Source organism: Pseudophryne corroboree, chromosome 7 (assembly GCF_028390025.1).
Source record: "Pseudophryne corroboree isolate aPseCor3 chromosome 7, aPseCor3.hap2, whole genome shotgun sequence".
NCBI lineage: Eukaryota > Metazoa > Chordata > Amphibia > Anura > Myobatrachidae > Pseudophryne > Pseudophryne corroboree.
The window spans coordinates 421,919,946-421,935,215 of record NC_086450.1 but is presented as its reverse complement, the minus strand read 5'-3'; the positions used below and the strand labels follow the sequence as shown (position 1 = coordinate 421,935,215).

General features: G+C 47.1%; 1 protein-coding gene across 2 annotated transcripts in view; it reads left to right on the top strand.

The window, feature by feature from the left end:
- The window catches only part of LOC134943816 (NXPE family member 2-like), a 109,142-nt gene extending 94,435 nt beyond the window's left edge, over positions 1-14,707 (top strand). For both annotated transcript variants that reach the window (XM_063932430.1, XM_063932431.1), the window contains exons 3-6: positions 3,293-4,029; positions 7,367-7,428; positions 8,143-8,361; positions 14,134-14,707. In XM_063932430.1, the coding sequence (XP_063788500.1) occupies positions 3,293-4,029; positions 7,367-7,428; positions 8,143-8,361; positions 14,134-14,678 (1,563 nt within the window). In that variant the 3' untranslated portion in view covers positions 14,679-14,707. The remainder of the gene's footprint in view (positions 1-3,292; positions 4,030-7,366; positions 7,429-8,142; positions 8,362-14,133) is intronic.
- Positions 14,708-15,270: the final 563 nt, after the last annotated feature.

Here is a 15,270-nt window from a genome sequence, read left to right as displayed (position 1 = left end):
GCAAAGCGGATAACTGAGGCCTTGACAACTATGTTGGTGTTAGACGTGCGTCCGGTATCCGCCGTTAGTTCACAGGGAACTAGACAATTTATTGAGGCAGTGTGCCCCCGTTACCAAATACCATCTAGGTTCCACTTCTCTAGGCAGGCGATACCGAGAATGTACACGGACGTCAGAAAAAGACTCACCAGTGTCCTAAAAAATGCAGTTGTACCCAATGTCCACTTAACCACGGACATGTGGACAAGTGGAGCAGGGCAGGGTCAGGACTATATGACTGTGACAGCCCACTGGGTAGATGTATGGACTCCCGCCGCAAGAACAGCAGCGGCGGCACCAGTAGCAGCATCTCGCAAACGCCAACTCTTTCCTAGGCAGGCTACGCTTTGTATCACCGCTTTCCAGAATACGCACACAGCTGAAAACCTCTTACGGCAACTGAGGAAGATCATCGCGGAATGGCTTACCCCAATTGGACTCTCCTGTGGATTTGTGGCATCGGACAACGCCAGCAATATTGTGTGTGCATTAAATATGGGCAAATTCCAGCACGTCCCATGTTTTGCACATACCTTGAATTTGGTGGTGCAGAATTTTTTAAAAAACGACAGGGGTGTGCAAGAGATGCTGTCGGTGGCCAGAAGAATTGCGGGACACTTTCGGCGTACAGGCACCACGTACAGAAGACTGGAGCACCACCAAAAACAACAACTGAACCTGCCCTGCCATCATCTGAAGCAAGAAGTGGTAACGAGGTGGAATTCAACCCTCTATATGCTTCAGAGGTTGGAGGAGCAGCAAAAGGCCATTCAAGCCTATACAATTCAGCACGATATAGGAGGTGGAATGCACCTGTCTCAAGCGCAGTGGAGAATGATTTCAACATTGTGCAAGGTTCTGATGCCCTTTGAACTTGCCACACGTGAAGTCAGTTCAGACACTGCCAGCCTGAGTCAGGTCATTCCCCTCATCAGGCTTTTGCAGAAGAAGCTGGAGACATTGAAGGAGGAGCTAACACAGAGCGATTCCGCTAGGCATGTGGGACTTGTGGATGGAGCCCTTAATTCGCTTAACAAGGATTCACGGGTGGTCAATCTGTTGAAATCAGAGCACTACATTTTGGCCACCATGCTCGATCCTAGATTTAAAGCCTACCTTGGATCTCTCTTTCCGGCAGACACAAGTCTGCTGGGGTTCAAAGACCTGCTGGTGAGAAAATTGTCAAGTCAAGCGGAACGCGACCTGTCAACATCTCCTCCTTCACATTCTCCCGCAACTGGGGGTGCGAGGAAAAGGCTCAGAATTCCGAGCCCACCCGCTGGCGGTGATGCAGGGCAGTCTGGAGCGACTGCTGATGCTGACATCTGGTCCGGACTGAAGGACCTGACAACGATTACGGACATGTCGTCTACTGTCACTGCATATGATTCTCTCACCATTGAAAGAATGGTGGAGGATTATATGAGTGACCGCATCCAAGTAGGCACGTCACACAGTCCGTACTTATACTGGCAGGAAAAAGAGGCAATTTGGAGGCCCTTGCACAAACTGGCTTTATTCTACCTAAGTTGCCCTCCCACAAATGTGTACTCCGAAAGAGTGTTTAGTGCCGCCGCTCACCTTGTCAGCAATCGGCGTACGAGGTTACATCCAGAAAATGTGGAGAAGATGATGCTCATTAAAATGAATTATAATCAATTCCTCCGTGGAGACATTGACCAGCAGCAATTGCCTCCACAAAGTACACAGGGAGCTGAGATGGTGGATTCCAGTGGGGACGAATTGATAATCTGTGAGGAGGGGGATGTACACGGTGATATATCGGAGGGTGATGATGAGGTGGACATCTTGCCTCTGTAGAGCCAGTTTGTGCAAGGAAAGATTAATTGCTTCTTTTTAGGTGGGGGTCCAAACCAACCCGTCATTTCAGTCACAGTCGTGTGGCAGACCCTGTCACTGAAATGATGGGTTGGTTAAAGTGTGCATGTCCTGTTTATACAACATAAGGGTGGGTGGAAGGGCCCAAGGACAATTCCATCTTGCACCTCTTTTTTCTTTCATTTTTATTTGCGTCATGTGCTGTTTGGGGAGTGTTTTTTGGAAGGGCCATCCTGCGTGACACTGCAGTGCCACTCCTAGATGGGCCCGGTGTTTGTGTCGGCCACTAGGGTCGCTTATCTTACTCACACAGCTACCTCATTGCGCCTCTTTTTTTCTTTGCGTCATGTGCTGTTTGGTAAGGGTTTTTTGGAAGGGACATCCTGCGTGACACTGCAGTGCCACTCCTAGATGGGCCAGGTGTTTGTGTCGGCCACTAGGGTCGCTTATCTTACTCACACAGCTACCTCATTGCGCCTCTTTTTTTCTTTGCGTCATGTGCTGTTTGGGGAGGGTTTTTTGGAAGGGACATCCTGCGTGACACTGCAGTGCCACTCCTAGATGGGCCAGGTGTTTGTGTCGGCCACTAGGGTCGCTTAGCTTAGTCATCCAGCGACCTCGGTGCAAATTTTAGGACTAAAAATAATATTGTGAGGTGTGAGGTATTCAGAATAGACTGAAAATGAGTGGAAATTATGGTTTTTGAGGTTAATAATACTTTGGGATCAAAATGACCCCCAAATTCTATGATTTAAGCTGTTTTTTAGTGTTTTTTGAAAAAAACACCCGAATCCAAAACACACCCGAATCCGACAAAAAAAATTCGGTGAGGTTTTGCCAAAACGCGGTCGAACCCAAAACACGGCCGCGGAACCGAACCCAAAACCAAAACACAAAACCCGAAAAATTTCAAGTGCACATCTCTAGTATAAACACAATTTACTTCATTTAATATTTATTTCTAAGTATACTGTCATATACTACTGTTCTCTCTTTATGTAAAACTGGCACACATTATACCCTTGCAGTTCTGGGCACATCTTGGGATACATCCAGCTTTGCAAGCTGCGTAAAATAGTTCTGCTTTCTCAGGGACATTTTCACCATATTTGCTGGTATAATGGCTGCCTCCTCTGACAGTGGGCTGCCATGTCGGTAATGTGGGGGGTGTGGGGCAGCCAAGTGAGTGGTACGGGGAATAGGGGCATGATGCCGTTATTGCATCATCGTGGTGCCACACCACGCTATACAATGTTGGGAGTACAGACTGCTAGATAAAAGAAAGATGGCCAGAAATCCAATTTATTATGAAGCTGTTGGTAGGATTAAAACAATTTATTTGCTTCTTTTAAAGAGCATCAGCACACTGACTGCTAGCAATAACAACATGTACAATTTTATTTTAAATTTGCAGGATTTGGTTCCTCCTTTCCCTTCAAACTGTTATGTGCCAATCCAAACTGAGATCACTTTCCCAGGAATAAAAGGGTTAACGCTTCGTGCTATGAAATCTGAGCTACAATTAAGAATAGATGCAATCTTTGCCAAAATCCAAAATCTCATCCCCAATGTCACATTTAGCAACTTTAACAGAAGCACAAGTGGGAGACACAGTAGAGCTTTCATAGTAAATCCCAGGAGACAATATTGTGTTGGAGAGGACTTTGTGGTACAGTTCGACATGTACGATCACCAAGGCAACAGGAAGACCTACGGAGGAGACTTCATTAGGTCAAGGCTGATTTCTAAAGACCTTGGAGCTTCTGTGTCTGGAACAGTGAAAGACTTCAGCAATGGGTCATACCAAGTTATATTTCCTTTATACTGGGTAGGCGAAGCAAAAGTCTCGACTCTGTTGTGGCACCCCAGCGAAGGCATTGCAGCTCTCTGGCGAGCGAGACATTCCAGTCAGGGATTTCTTGGTTTTCAAGGGAAATTTGAGATGAATGGTACAAAAATGGCCACAACGTGTGGTTTACTGCTTGACAAGGAAGAAGGGAAGGAGATCTGTGCGTATGAGGACACTGACTACGAGGAGGCCTACTATTGTTTTAAAGTTCCAAAATTTACTTGTGAAAGTCTGACTGAGATGAGGGGTTTTATCCTTCCGGTGTCGTATCTCACTCCTGAGGAAGTACTCCTATTTCAAAGGTATAATATCCTTTCATTATATATATTTATATTCATGTTGTGTTCCAGTCCATTTAATTAGCTTACACATAAATCTTGTGAGCAAATGGCAATAGAAGTGATTGGAGATTACTGCAGTGACAGAAGCCGGCCATAGTCACTCCATGGATGTAGCTATAGTGGGTGCAAGGGGTGCCATTGCCCAGTAGTCTAACTATTTCCTGAAATTGTCTGTTAATAAATTGGGTCTGGACCAATACAGGGGCAACTGTATTAAGCCTGGAGAAGGGATACAGAAGTGATAAATTGAAGGTGATAACGCACCAGCCAATCAGCTCCAAACTGTCATTTTTCAAATCTGTAATGATTGGCTGGTGCGTTGTCACCTTCCACATATCACTGCTTTATCACTTCTCCAGGCTTAATACATCTGCCCCAAAGTACCAGCCAATCAGCTCCTAACTGCCATGTCACAGGCTAGGTTGAAAAATGACAGTTATGAGCTGATTGGCTGGTACTTTATCACCTTGTAATGTATCACTTTTTAAGGCTTAGTACATTTGGCCTTATAACTCTCCCATTTGATTAGCTATGCTCCCTGAATAACCGCCATAATCCTGTTTCATGCATACAGACACAGCTGAGCTAATTAGTATGCCTAGCACTGCTGGAGAGTAGGTTTCTCCTTGTTTACTGCCTTCGTGAAGCTGGGGGGCAAGAATTGAGCACCAAGATTAGGACCAGCAGCGGCTCCTACCTGTGTGGTGGAGGGGGGCTTCTGCTGGCCATACTGCCTGCTTGGAGGATGAGAGGAGACACTGTTACCAGCTGCCGGGTCCCGTCACCTGCACAATGGAGCTGACAGGTGACGGGACTGGAACATACGCAGATACAACCACGGCACTGCGCATACGCAAAACACCAGCTTCTATGGTCGTCATCAACTGCAGTCCATAGAAGCCGGATAGGACTGATGATAAGGCAGTGAGTGGCTTCCCACAGGAAGCACGCTCTCTGCTAATTGCAACCCGGTCTAGCAGTCCTGGAGGGAGGAAACTCCCCAGGGGCTGCCCTTAGTGTCTGTGACTGACAGGTAGGACTACCAAGTACCAATAGGAAGTCACTACCAGTCACAGTGAAGCCAGTGTAGTCATGGACTGCAACTGGCTCACTGGGGAGGGGGGGGGGGGGGGGCTGCAGCCCATAGGTAAAATTCACCACTGATTAGGACTATCTAAGAAAGGGACCGTGTTCATAAAATAACAATGTCTCTAATCAAAATGGAATGTCTTGCATTAGGAAGTCTCTCCCACAGGTAGGAGCTGGCTGATTCCCACCCTCTATTTGGCATACTGTGAACAGGAGGTACTGTGTGGCATAATGTGTACTGGCAGCACTGCAATATGGCATATGGTGAACTGTAGTGAATACAATGTGGCATAATATGAATTGGTGTTATTACGAGAACTAGGGCACTTCGATTATGTATTAGGGCACTATTACTGTATGGTGTATTAAAGGAACTAGGACAATATTATGGAGCGTAAAATGAGCAACCGCTGTAGAGAGGCAGGATTCTGGTCATGCCCCTAGTTAAACCTCAACACAAGTGCACACACCTGGATTTGTTGTCAGGAAGAATAAGTACATCTTTTCCCTGTTGATGTACAGAATTTCTACATGACTTTACAACAATTGAAAATAGAGAGCTTAATAGGTCTAGTATACAGGATGCCTTTATCGGCTCATGCATAACAATCATGAATAACAATAAATAAATAAGTAATTAGGGCGCTTCAAGATTTCTTAGCATGTGAGTTAGTGACCTCTTTGTGTTACGATTCTGTCTTAATGGGATCAGGTACTGTAACTTCAGCAAAAAAACAAAAATAATGGCCACTAAACCCACTTGGAGTGGTGCGGCTTGGAATGGGGAGTGTGATCCCTCTTAATAGACAAGCTGTAGCTGATCATACAAGTATCAGGGTCCAGAAGCTGAGCCAGCACAGACATGCAAACAGCGCGTCTCTGGCGACCTCTTCTACTAGAAAGCCCGGCTGACCCTACAGAGCAACAGTGTGGAACCACCAAAAAGGCCACTCACTATTAAAGAAAAAAAGAATAACGGACCTGCACTGCACAAACTGTGGGAGGCCCCTAACGCGTTTTATCAGCCTTTGTATATGAACAAATATCTTACATCCTATTGAGGTATTGGGAACTAGTTTAGTATTGCTTTGCTCACTTTCCACAACATCACACTAATTATTTTCACTGTAGTCTCCAGTTTGTGTTATACTGTATTGTGGGCCTGATACAGAAGTGTGAGCTATCCAGTCGCAGCGGGAGCCATTCAAGTTGCCGGCTGTCGGGATCCCGGCGGTCAGGATACCAACACCGGAATCCCGACACCCGATGAAATACCAGCTGTCGGAATCCAGACCACCGAACGGAATCTCCACTCGGGTGATGGTCCACGCCACCACCCGAAGGGGAATATAACCCTGTGGCGACCTAAAGTCACCACATGGATCCTGACAGCCGTGGGGGAATATAACGAAATCCGTTGCAGCCGCTACTGCGACATTATGCTAATGCTGTCTATTGAGACGACCCCTGGCTGCAGCTCTAATCTGTTGTGGTGCACACCATTGGTAGCACAACAGCCAATCCCTATGGTTGCGAAGAATGTCTCACCCTTATACCGCCCCCCCCCCCCCTTCCCCCCCTAGTCACCGCCCAGGAATGCTTATTGGAACTGTATGGAACTGCAAGCAGTTCCAATATGCATATGCCAACGGTAATAATCGGGAAGCATGTGCATTGCGTGTTGTCGGGAAGCATGCGCATTGCGTGTTGGACACATATGCGTATGTACAGTTTCCACCTCTGAATCAGGCCTTTACTGATGTGACATCACAAACACACTCCTGTTTGTCATGACAAACATTTTACCTTTAGTAACATAGTAATTAAGGTTGAAAAGAGGCAAAATGCTCATCGTGTTCAACCTGTATTAAATTGTGTTGATTATAATGAACCTGCTGAAGTAATGTTTTATGACTAGTTAACAACTATAAATCATGTTACACCCGGATTAACAACGTCAATATTTTAAATGTTATAACCGTGGATATCTTTTTCAATCAGAAATTTATCCAATCCTTTTTTAAATGCATTTACAGAGTCCGCCATTACCACCTTCCTGGCAGTGAATTCCAAATCCTTATTGCCCTAACAGAGAAGAACCCTTTCCTCCATTGCGTACCACACAGTGTTCTTTTAATAAATAATTCCTCTGATAACTCTTTCATATCACTTACACAATATAACGCTTCTTTACTATTCATCTTTGAAGGTCAAACATTGCTGTGGAAATCCCTATCAACTTTGCGCCCATAACAGTTGCTATGTGCAGCAGTAAGTGTTACCCTTCTTACGCCATGCTTTCTTCTGCATTACATTGCCTAAACATGGAACAAATGAAATAAAATGTTCTGCTTCAGTGAAGTATTATACAGTATATGACTGGAATCATTGTTAATGGTAGGTGTCAAACAGCCAATCAGAGCAGTCAATGGATTTCAAACTGCGGGTTAATAAATCGACCTCTGGTGTCTGCAGGTTCATTTACCATTAGATAAAGTTGTGGAACTACACTTAGTGCCCGATTCAGTAAGGATTGTAAATTCAGAATTCACAATCCTTCTGAACGCATGCTGGGGGCCGCCCATCGCAGGGCACGGCCGCCCAGCATGCTGACCGCCGCTCCCTGCTTGATCGAGGTGAAGAAGGCCCTCCGCCATCTTTCTGGTCGCGGTGGGTGCGTGTGACGTCACGCAGCCACCGCGATCATGCCCACGCCCTGTTTGTAGGATGCTGCCCCCGTTTCCCCGCCTCCAACCCCCAGTAACACTCTGTCTCCACCTAGGAAATGGAGCGTTGCCGCCCCCCCCCACTCTGTGAACACCTCTGCCTGATTGACAGGTAGATGCGTTCACATTTTCTGCGTCCGCATCACTTTAGTAATTTTTGCGGTTGGATCGCGATTAGCATTCCAACCTGAATCAGGCCCTTTAATTATATATATTTTACCTAGTTTACATGCAATTTAATAATCCTTCTCTTTTCCAGACACTGCATTAAACCCAAAGCCGAAATGTCAGACAGGAATGAGCTCTCCTTTCCCCAGCGGATACTTTTTCAAAAATACCTGGAACCCTGTTTACTGCAACATGACGGATTATAAAACCGCAGAGAACTTCACTACGTGTCTGCAGGGGAAGAAACTCTTTCTCATTGGAGACTCCACGTTACGCCAGTTTATCATGCACTTCACTGCGGGCATCAACCGTAAGACTTATTTCACTCATCCTGCGTGTACCGTAGCAGATAAAACATGCAGTACATTGAAAATGACCTGATAGGAGCAAACTTCCACCTTTGGCCGTCAACTGCTACTTAGGTGTACACAGTGGCGGAACTAGCAAGCGGTGGGCCCATGTGCGACAAAATGTTTTGGGACCCCCCCCCCCATCTAAGTCCACGGCCTCACCCCTGGAGAGGATCTGGTGAGGGAGACCTGCTCAGTGCCGTAATTAGTCATTTTAGTGCTGTGCGCAAGAAACGGCATCGGAGCCCCACCCCTGCATGCAAAACAGAGGCAGTGCGTGCCGCAGGCGCGCGCCAAAAATAGGGGCGTGGCTTCGTGGGGAAGGGGTGTGGCCTCAAAATAATAACAATTCATATAACGGTGCACAGTAGTCTCCATTATTCAAATTACGGCCCACGGTAGTACCACTACACCAGGTAGAGACCCTTTTACACATTACGGTGGACAGCTTCCCCTTTTTTACACATTACGGCAGACAGTGTCTCCTTTTTACACATTACGACAGACAGCATCCCCTTTTTACACATTACGGCAGATAGCGTCCCTTTTTTACACATTACAGCAGACAGCGTCCCCTTTTTTAACATTACGGCAGACAGCTTCCCATTTTTTGCACATTACGGCAGACAGCGTCCCATTTATTACACATTACGGCAGAGAGCATCCCATTTTTTGCATATTACGGCAGACAGCGTTTCATTTATTACACATTACGGCAGACAGCGTCCCATTTTTTGCACATTACGGCAGACAGCGTCCCATTTATTACACATTACGGCAGACAGCGTCCCATTTTTTGCACATTACGGCAGACAGCGTCCCATTTTTTGCACATTGCGGCAGACAGCGTCCCCTTTTTACACATTACGGCAGACAGCATCCCTTTTTTACACATTACAGCTGACAGCATCCCATTTTTACACATTATGGCAAACAGGATAGATAGATAGATAGATAGATAGATAGATAGATAGAATAGGTATACTTACCGTTTCCGCTTGCTCAGGCTCCTCGTGCAGCTTCTGGCAGGGGTGAAGAAGGAGGAGGGGGGGCGGAGGAGGGAGCCGCAGCAGCGCTATGTCATTGGTAGAAGCGCTGCTGCTGGCCCTCTCCTTTACCATAGGCTGCCCTCTGCCGCTGTGAATGCTGGGATGTGATGCGCATCCCAGCATTCACAGCGGCAAAGGGCAGCCTATGGTAAAGGAGAGGGCCAGTAGCAGCAGTGCTTCTACCAATGACATAGCGCTATTGTGGCTCCCTCCCCCCCCCTGTAACCGGCGCACAACCTCGCCTCGGTGGCGGCACACAGCGCCAGCCAGGCGGCATGTAATGAGTCAGTTTGACTCATTACATGCCGCTCTGGCTTTGGGCCCCTTGACAGTGGCGGGCCCCAGTGCAAGGCACTGCCTGCACTGGCGCTAGTTCCGCCTCTGGGTGTACAGACAGCAAATACCAATGAGGGTGTCTATGGCAGTTTTCAGCTGGAACCCTTCTTGCTCAAAGATCACCCCATCCAGCTGTTGGGCGTTCTGATGAATCAGCTTCTCGTTGTATCTTTTGAATGGCGTCGTCAAAACTAGTGGAATTATTTCCAGTTTGGTGATAGCACCGACCTGCCGCACATCCAGCAGCCGGATACAGGGCCTAATTCAGCATGGATCGCAAAGGCAAATCCTTTCTCTAATGGACAAAACTATGTGCACTGCAGGCTGCAGGAGGGGGGGGGGGGGGCAGATATAACATGTGCAGAGAGAGTTAGATTTGGGTGGGGTGTGTTAAAACGGGTGGTATTCATGTGACCGCCGGTCAGCTGACCGACAGTCAAATGACCTCCTCCGTGAGCCCGGCGGCTCACTATCCCGATGGTCGGCATGCCGACCAACATGGACTATTTTCACTCGTGGGTGTCCACGACACCCATAGAGTGGGAATAGAACCCGTAGCGACCGCAGGTCGCCACCGAGCCCGCAGCGAGCCCGCAAGGGACTTGCTGCACTCGCCCCTCCCCGCCGGGATCTCGGCGTCGGTATGCTGCCGTGATCCCGGCGTCGGTAAGGTCACCAGTACTACACCCGTTAAAACTGAAATCTAAATTGCAGTGTAACAATAAAGCAGCCAGTATTTACCCTGCACAGAAACAATATAACCCACCCAAATCTAACTCTCTCTGCACATGTTATATCTGCCGCACCCCCCATCCCCCCTTCCGCCTTGCAGTGCACACGGTTTTGCCAATTATGGAAAGATTTTGCTTTTGCGAACCATGCTGAATTAGGCCCACAGTGACCTCTGCTTTTGGAGGGTCATTCCGAGTTGATCGCTCGCTAGCTACTTTTAGCAGCCGTGCAAATGCATAGTCGTCGCCCAAGGGGGGGGGGGGGGGTATATTTTTGCTTGTTCCACCGAGCGGGACAAAAAAGTTTGTTGCAGTTTCTGAGTAGCTCTGGACTTACTCAGCCCTTGCGATCACTTCAGTCTTTTTGGTCCCAGAATTGACGTCAGACACCTGCCCTGCAAACAGCCGGACATGCCTGCATTTTTCCAAACACTCCCAGAAAACGGTCAGTTGCCACCCACAAACACCCTCTTCCTGTCAATCTCCTTGTGAACGGCTGTGCAAATGGATTCTTCGTTAAATCCAACCCCCGGCAACGATCCGCTTTGTACCTACCCATACGACGCGCCTGCACATTGCGATGCATACGCATGCGCAGTAGTAACCTGTTCGCTGCAGTGCGAAAAACGGCAGCGAGTGACCAATTCGGAATGACTCCCTTGGTCTCTGGTGTTCCGGCGAGGAGATACAAAACAGGGTCCTTCTTTTCATGTAGCTAGACTAGCGTCACCATTTCACGAGCAAGGGATGCCCAGAACTGGACGTTGCCTTTAACTCAGTGAATTTTCCATGTAGATCAGAAATGCTTATTACCTTCTACTAATGTATTAAGCACTGTTTAATACATAACTGTTATACAGATACTGTTATATACTGTATACAACACATGCATTTCCTCTGTTAGTGGAAACCTACATACTGTATGCACTAGGGTGTAACTGTGACCCGAGAACTGGAGGCATGTTCTCCGGCAACCCCCTCTATCTCCCCATTTCTCTTATCGATCCATGCAACGGGTGACAGTGGAGCCATGAGGCAAAGTTCAGGAAGGGGCAGTGACACAGGTCACAGGAAACTCTCTTTCATGATTGATATAGCCATTGTTTATACCTATTAATGTAACGATCAGCTCAGATTACATAATATTACTCTAGGCAGCCGTCTTCTATGGTGTATGGCCCCAAAACAGTAAGGGAGACTCCCTGAAAGACAGAGTATAAGGCATAGACTATTAAGCTAGCCCTGGGCTACTGCAATCAGTGCTTAAATTGGTCCTAGAGAAGTGGTGGAACTCCCCCCGCTTCCCTACGACGCGTGCCCCAAAAAAGGGACGTGGTCTCAAAAAGAAATAGGCGTGGTCACACAATAGTATCACCAATTAAAATTATGCCACACAGTAGCACAATCTTATTCACGTTACACCACATAGTAGTGTCCCTTATTCATGTTATGAAACACATTAGTGTCCTTATACACAAAGCCCAAAGTAGTAGCACCCTGTAATACACATAATGCCCACAGCAGTAGCACCCATTATACAATGCCCACAGTTGTAGTGCCCCTTATGCAATGTCCACTGTACTGGTAGTGCCCCTTCTATAGAGCCCATAGTAGTGGTACCCCTTATGCAATGCCCCCAGTAGTAGTGCCCTTTATGTCCCCAGGAGTGATGCCCCTTATGAAGTGCCCCCTTTGCAATGCTCTCATTAGTAGTGCCCCCAGTAGTAATGCCCTTAATGGTAATGCTCCCAGTCGTTATGCCCCTGTAGTTATGACCCCAGTGGTAATGCCCCTGCGGTTATGACCCCAGTAGTTTACCCCCCTTTAGTTTAGCCCCCAAGTGGTAATGCCCCCAGTAGTTTAGCCCCTGTAGTTATGCCCCCAGTAGTTTAGCCTCCCTGTAGTTTAGTCCCCATGTAGTTTTCCCCATGTAGTTTAGACCCTAGTGGTAATGCCCCCTGTAGTTATATCCCCTGCAGTTATGCCCCCAGTAGTTTAGCCTCCCTGTAGTTTAGACCTCGTGTAGTTTAGCCCCCCAGTAGTTTAACCCCTGTAGTTTAGCCCCCATTTAGTTAGCCCCTTGTAGTTTAGTCCCCTTGTAGTTTAGTCCCCTTGTAGTAATGCCCCCCAGTAGTAATGCCCCCCCTGTAGTTTGCCCCATTAGTTAGCCCCCTTGTAGTTTTCCCCCAGTAGTAATGCCCTGCTGTAGTTTGCCCCCAGTAGTTATCCCCCAGTAGTTAGACCCCAGTAGTTCTACCTCCTTGTAGTTTGCCCCAGTAGTTATTCCCCTTGTAGTTTGCCCCCAGTAGTAATGCCCCCTTGTAGTTTGCCCCCAGTAGGTGAGCCGCTGATACAGTCAAACATGAAAAAAACAAACACAATACTCACAAAGCCCCACTCTTGTGTCCGACCACTGCAGTCCTTCCGGCGCCCGCTCCTTGGCACTATGGGAGAGACATCATGACGTGTCTCCCATAGCGCACACTGACAGAGCTGGGAGCCGGAAGGCGGAGCTCAGTAGTGAGCTCCTGCCGTCTGGCTTCCACTGTGAAGAGAGAGCTGGGCGCCCACTAGTAATACAATCTTAGCGGGCACCCGGCATCTTCCTACGGCGCTGAGTACACATCGGGTTAGGTGAGCCGGAGGAGGCGGAACTGCGTTCCGTCTCCAAGTGAAACTGACGGAACGCAGTTCTGCCCCGTTCCGGCTCACTTTAACCCCTGACTACAATGCCAGCTAATTCTTTCCCTGTCCTTTGGAATGAATGTCACTGCCATTCGAGAGGGTCTGACGGCAAATGATATAGGAGCATACAGGTGAATAGATACATACCTTAACATTTCTGGGACTTACAGTAAGTCACATTTGGAGTGAGACATGTACTTTCTTCGTAATAAGTCAACCAGAGAACATCATATTATTAGCTATTTATCACCAGTTATTTATATAGCCCACACATATTGTGCAGCACTTTGCAGAGAATATTTCAGTCATTCACAGCAGTCCCTGCCCCAACGGAGCTTACAATTTATCAGCCTGAGTCAGAGATGTAGGCAAGTCCTTTTTTTTGCAATTGGGGCCAAAAAAAAAATAATGCAAGTGGTGGTCCCATTTCGGGGGCAGGTCACAACTGTGATTACGAACCGGTATCCAGTTACTATGTCTCCGGCGTCTTGTTTCCAGCAGCCATGCTGCGCAATCATCAGGTTACTTAGATGATCAATGTTTGCCTGATCTACGTCCGATGGTTGCATCTTTGTACCCAAGTGGCAGATCGGAGATACTGATTAGTGGCATCGCTGTACAACTCCTGGAGACATTAGCATATATGTGCACATCAGCTGCATACATATTTGCAGCTGCGACTGCATTAGTGTGATTGCTGAATAAGGCCCGATATTCCCTACCACACACACACACTAGAATTCATGTATTTTGTCAGTAGCTAGTTAGTCTACCAGTATGTCTCTAGAGAGTGAGCACCCAGAGAAAACCCACAGATGGGGTCTTGATCAGGTATTGAACTCACAACATCAATGTTAGGAGGCATTAATACTAACCACTACACCACCATGCAGTATTAACCTTCACTAACTAATGTGTTTGTTTCCATCAGTTGTGAATTATTTCCGTTTCAATGAAAAAGATTGGTCTGGTTGGGAAAAGACTCTGCTTGCTATGAACATGGAGAAGGACCTCTATATATCCTACAGGAGACATGGGTTCCCTTTGGAACATGTTGCCTATTACAACTTCAAGGATGACATGTATATGAGTCGGCAGATTGATCAGATCGTTGGGGGAAAGGACACTATCATCGTCATTACATTTGGACAGCATTTCAGGCATTTCCCCCTTAAACTCTTCATTAGACGGGCACTCAACATCCGTAGAGCTACGGAACGACTGTTCCTCAGGAGTCCCGACACCAAAGTCATCATCAAGTCAGAGAACACCAGGCAAACAGATTCCGCGGTGGAAAGACAATCGGACTTCCATGGATACACTCAGTATTTAGTGTTAAGGGACGTTTTCCAAGGGCTCAACGTTGGTTTTGTGGACGCTTGGGACATGACGGTGGCTTCAGGCACAGCAAATGTTCATCCTGTGGGTTATACATTAACAAGTATTATGAGCCTGACATTTACTTTTGCATGTTAATAAAGCAATAAGGAAGGAAGGCAAATGTTGACTGGTAAGTTGACTGTTTTTGTTCCAAGTAGCCAACCAGTTGGTTAGTTGGGCAGATATACTTAACATCTAAAGTAAACCATGGAACCAAACTGCACTCCTTTAATTGTTTCCATTGTAACAAATCATGTTAAGGGAAGTCATTTTTTTTGCAACTATGTAGGGAGTTGAAGAGTAAATAGTGCTCCTATTAATATTAAATTACTCAGCAAAAGTAAAACAGTAAAAAGACCACATCATCGTTTCATCAACATGATAAATATCAATAACTAGGTGATTCATCGCGCCCTACGGACGCTCTTCACACCGTCGTAACGGGCTACGTCCCCTTAACCCTTGCACACCCTTGTGGCATGCAATATTTTTTATTATATGGGGTATTACATCCAACCATAATTGTGTCAGTGGTTAAATATTGCACGGACAAAGGGCGTGCAATGGTTAAGGGGTCGAAGCCCCTTGCAACGGCGTGAACAGCGCACGCAGGGCCTGGTGAATCACCTAGTAGGTGCTGTGGTTGGGGGAGTGGCGGGTGCGGGGAAGATGTGGATGGGACTCTGGG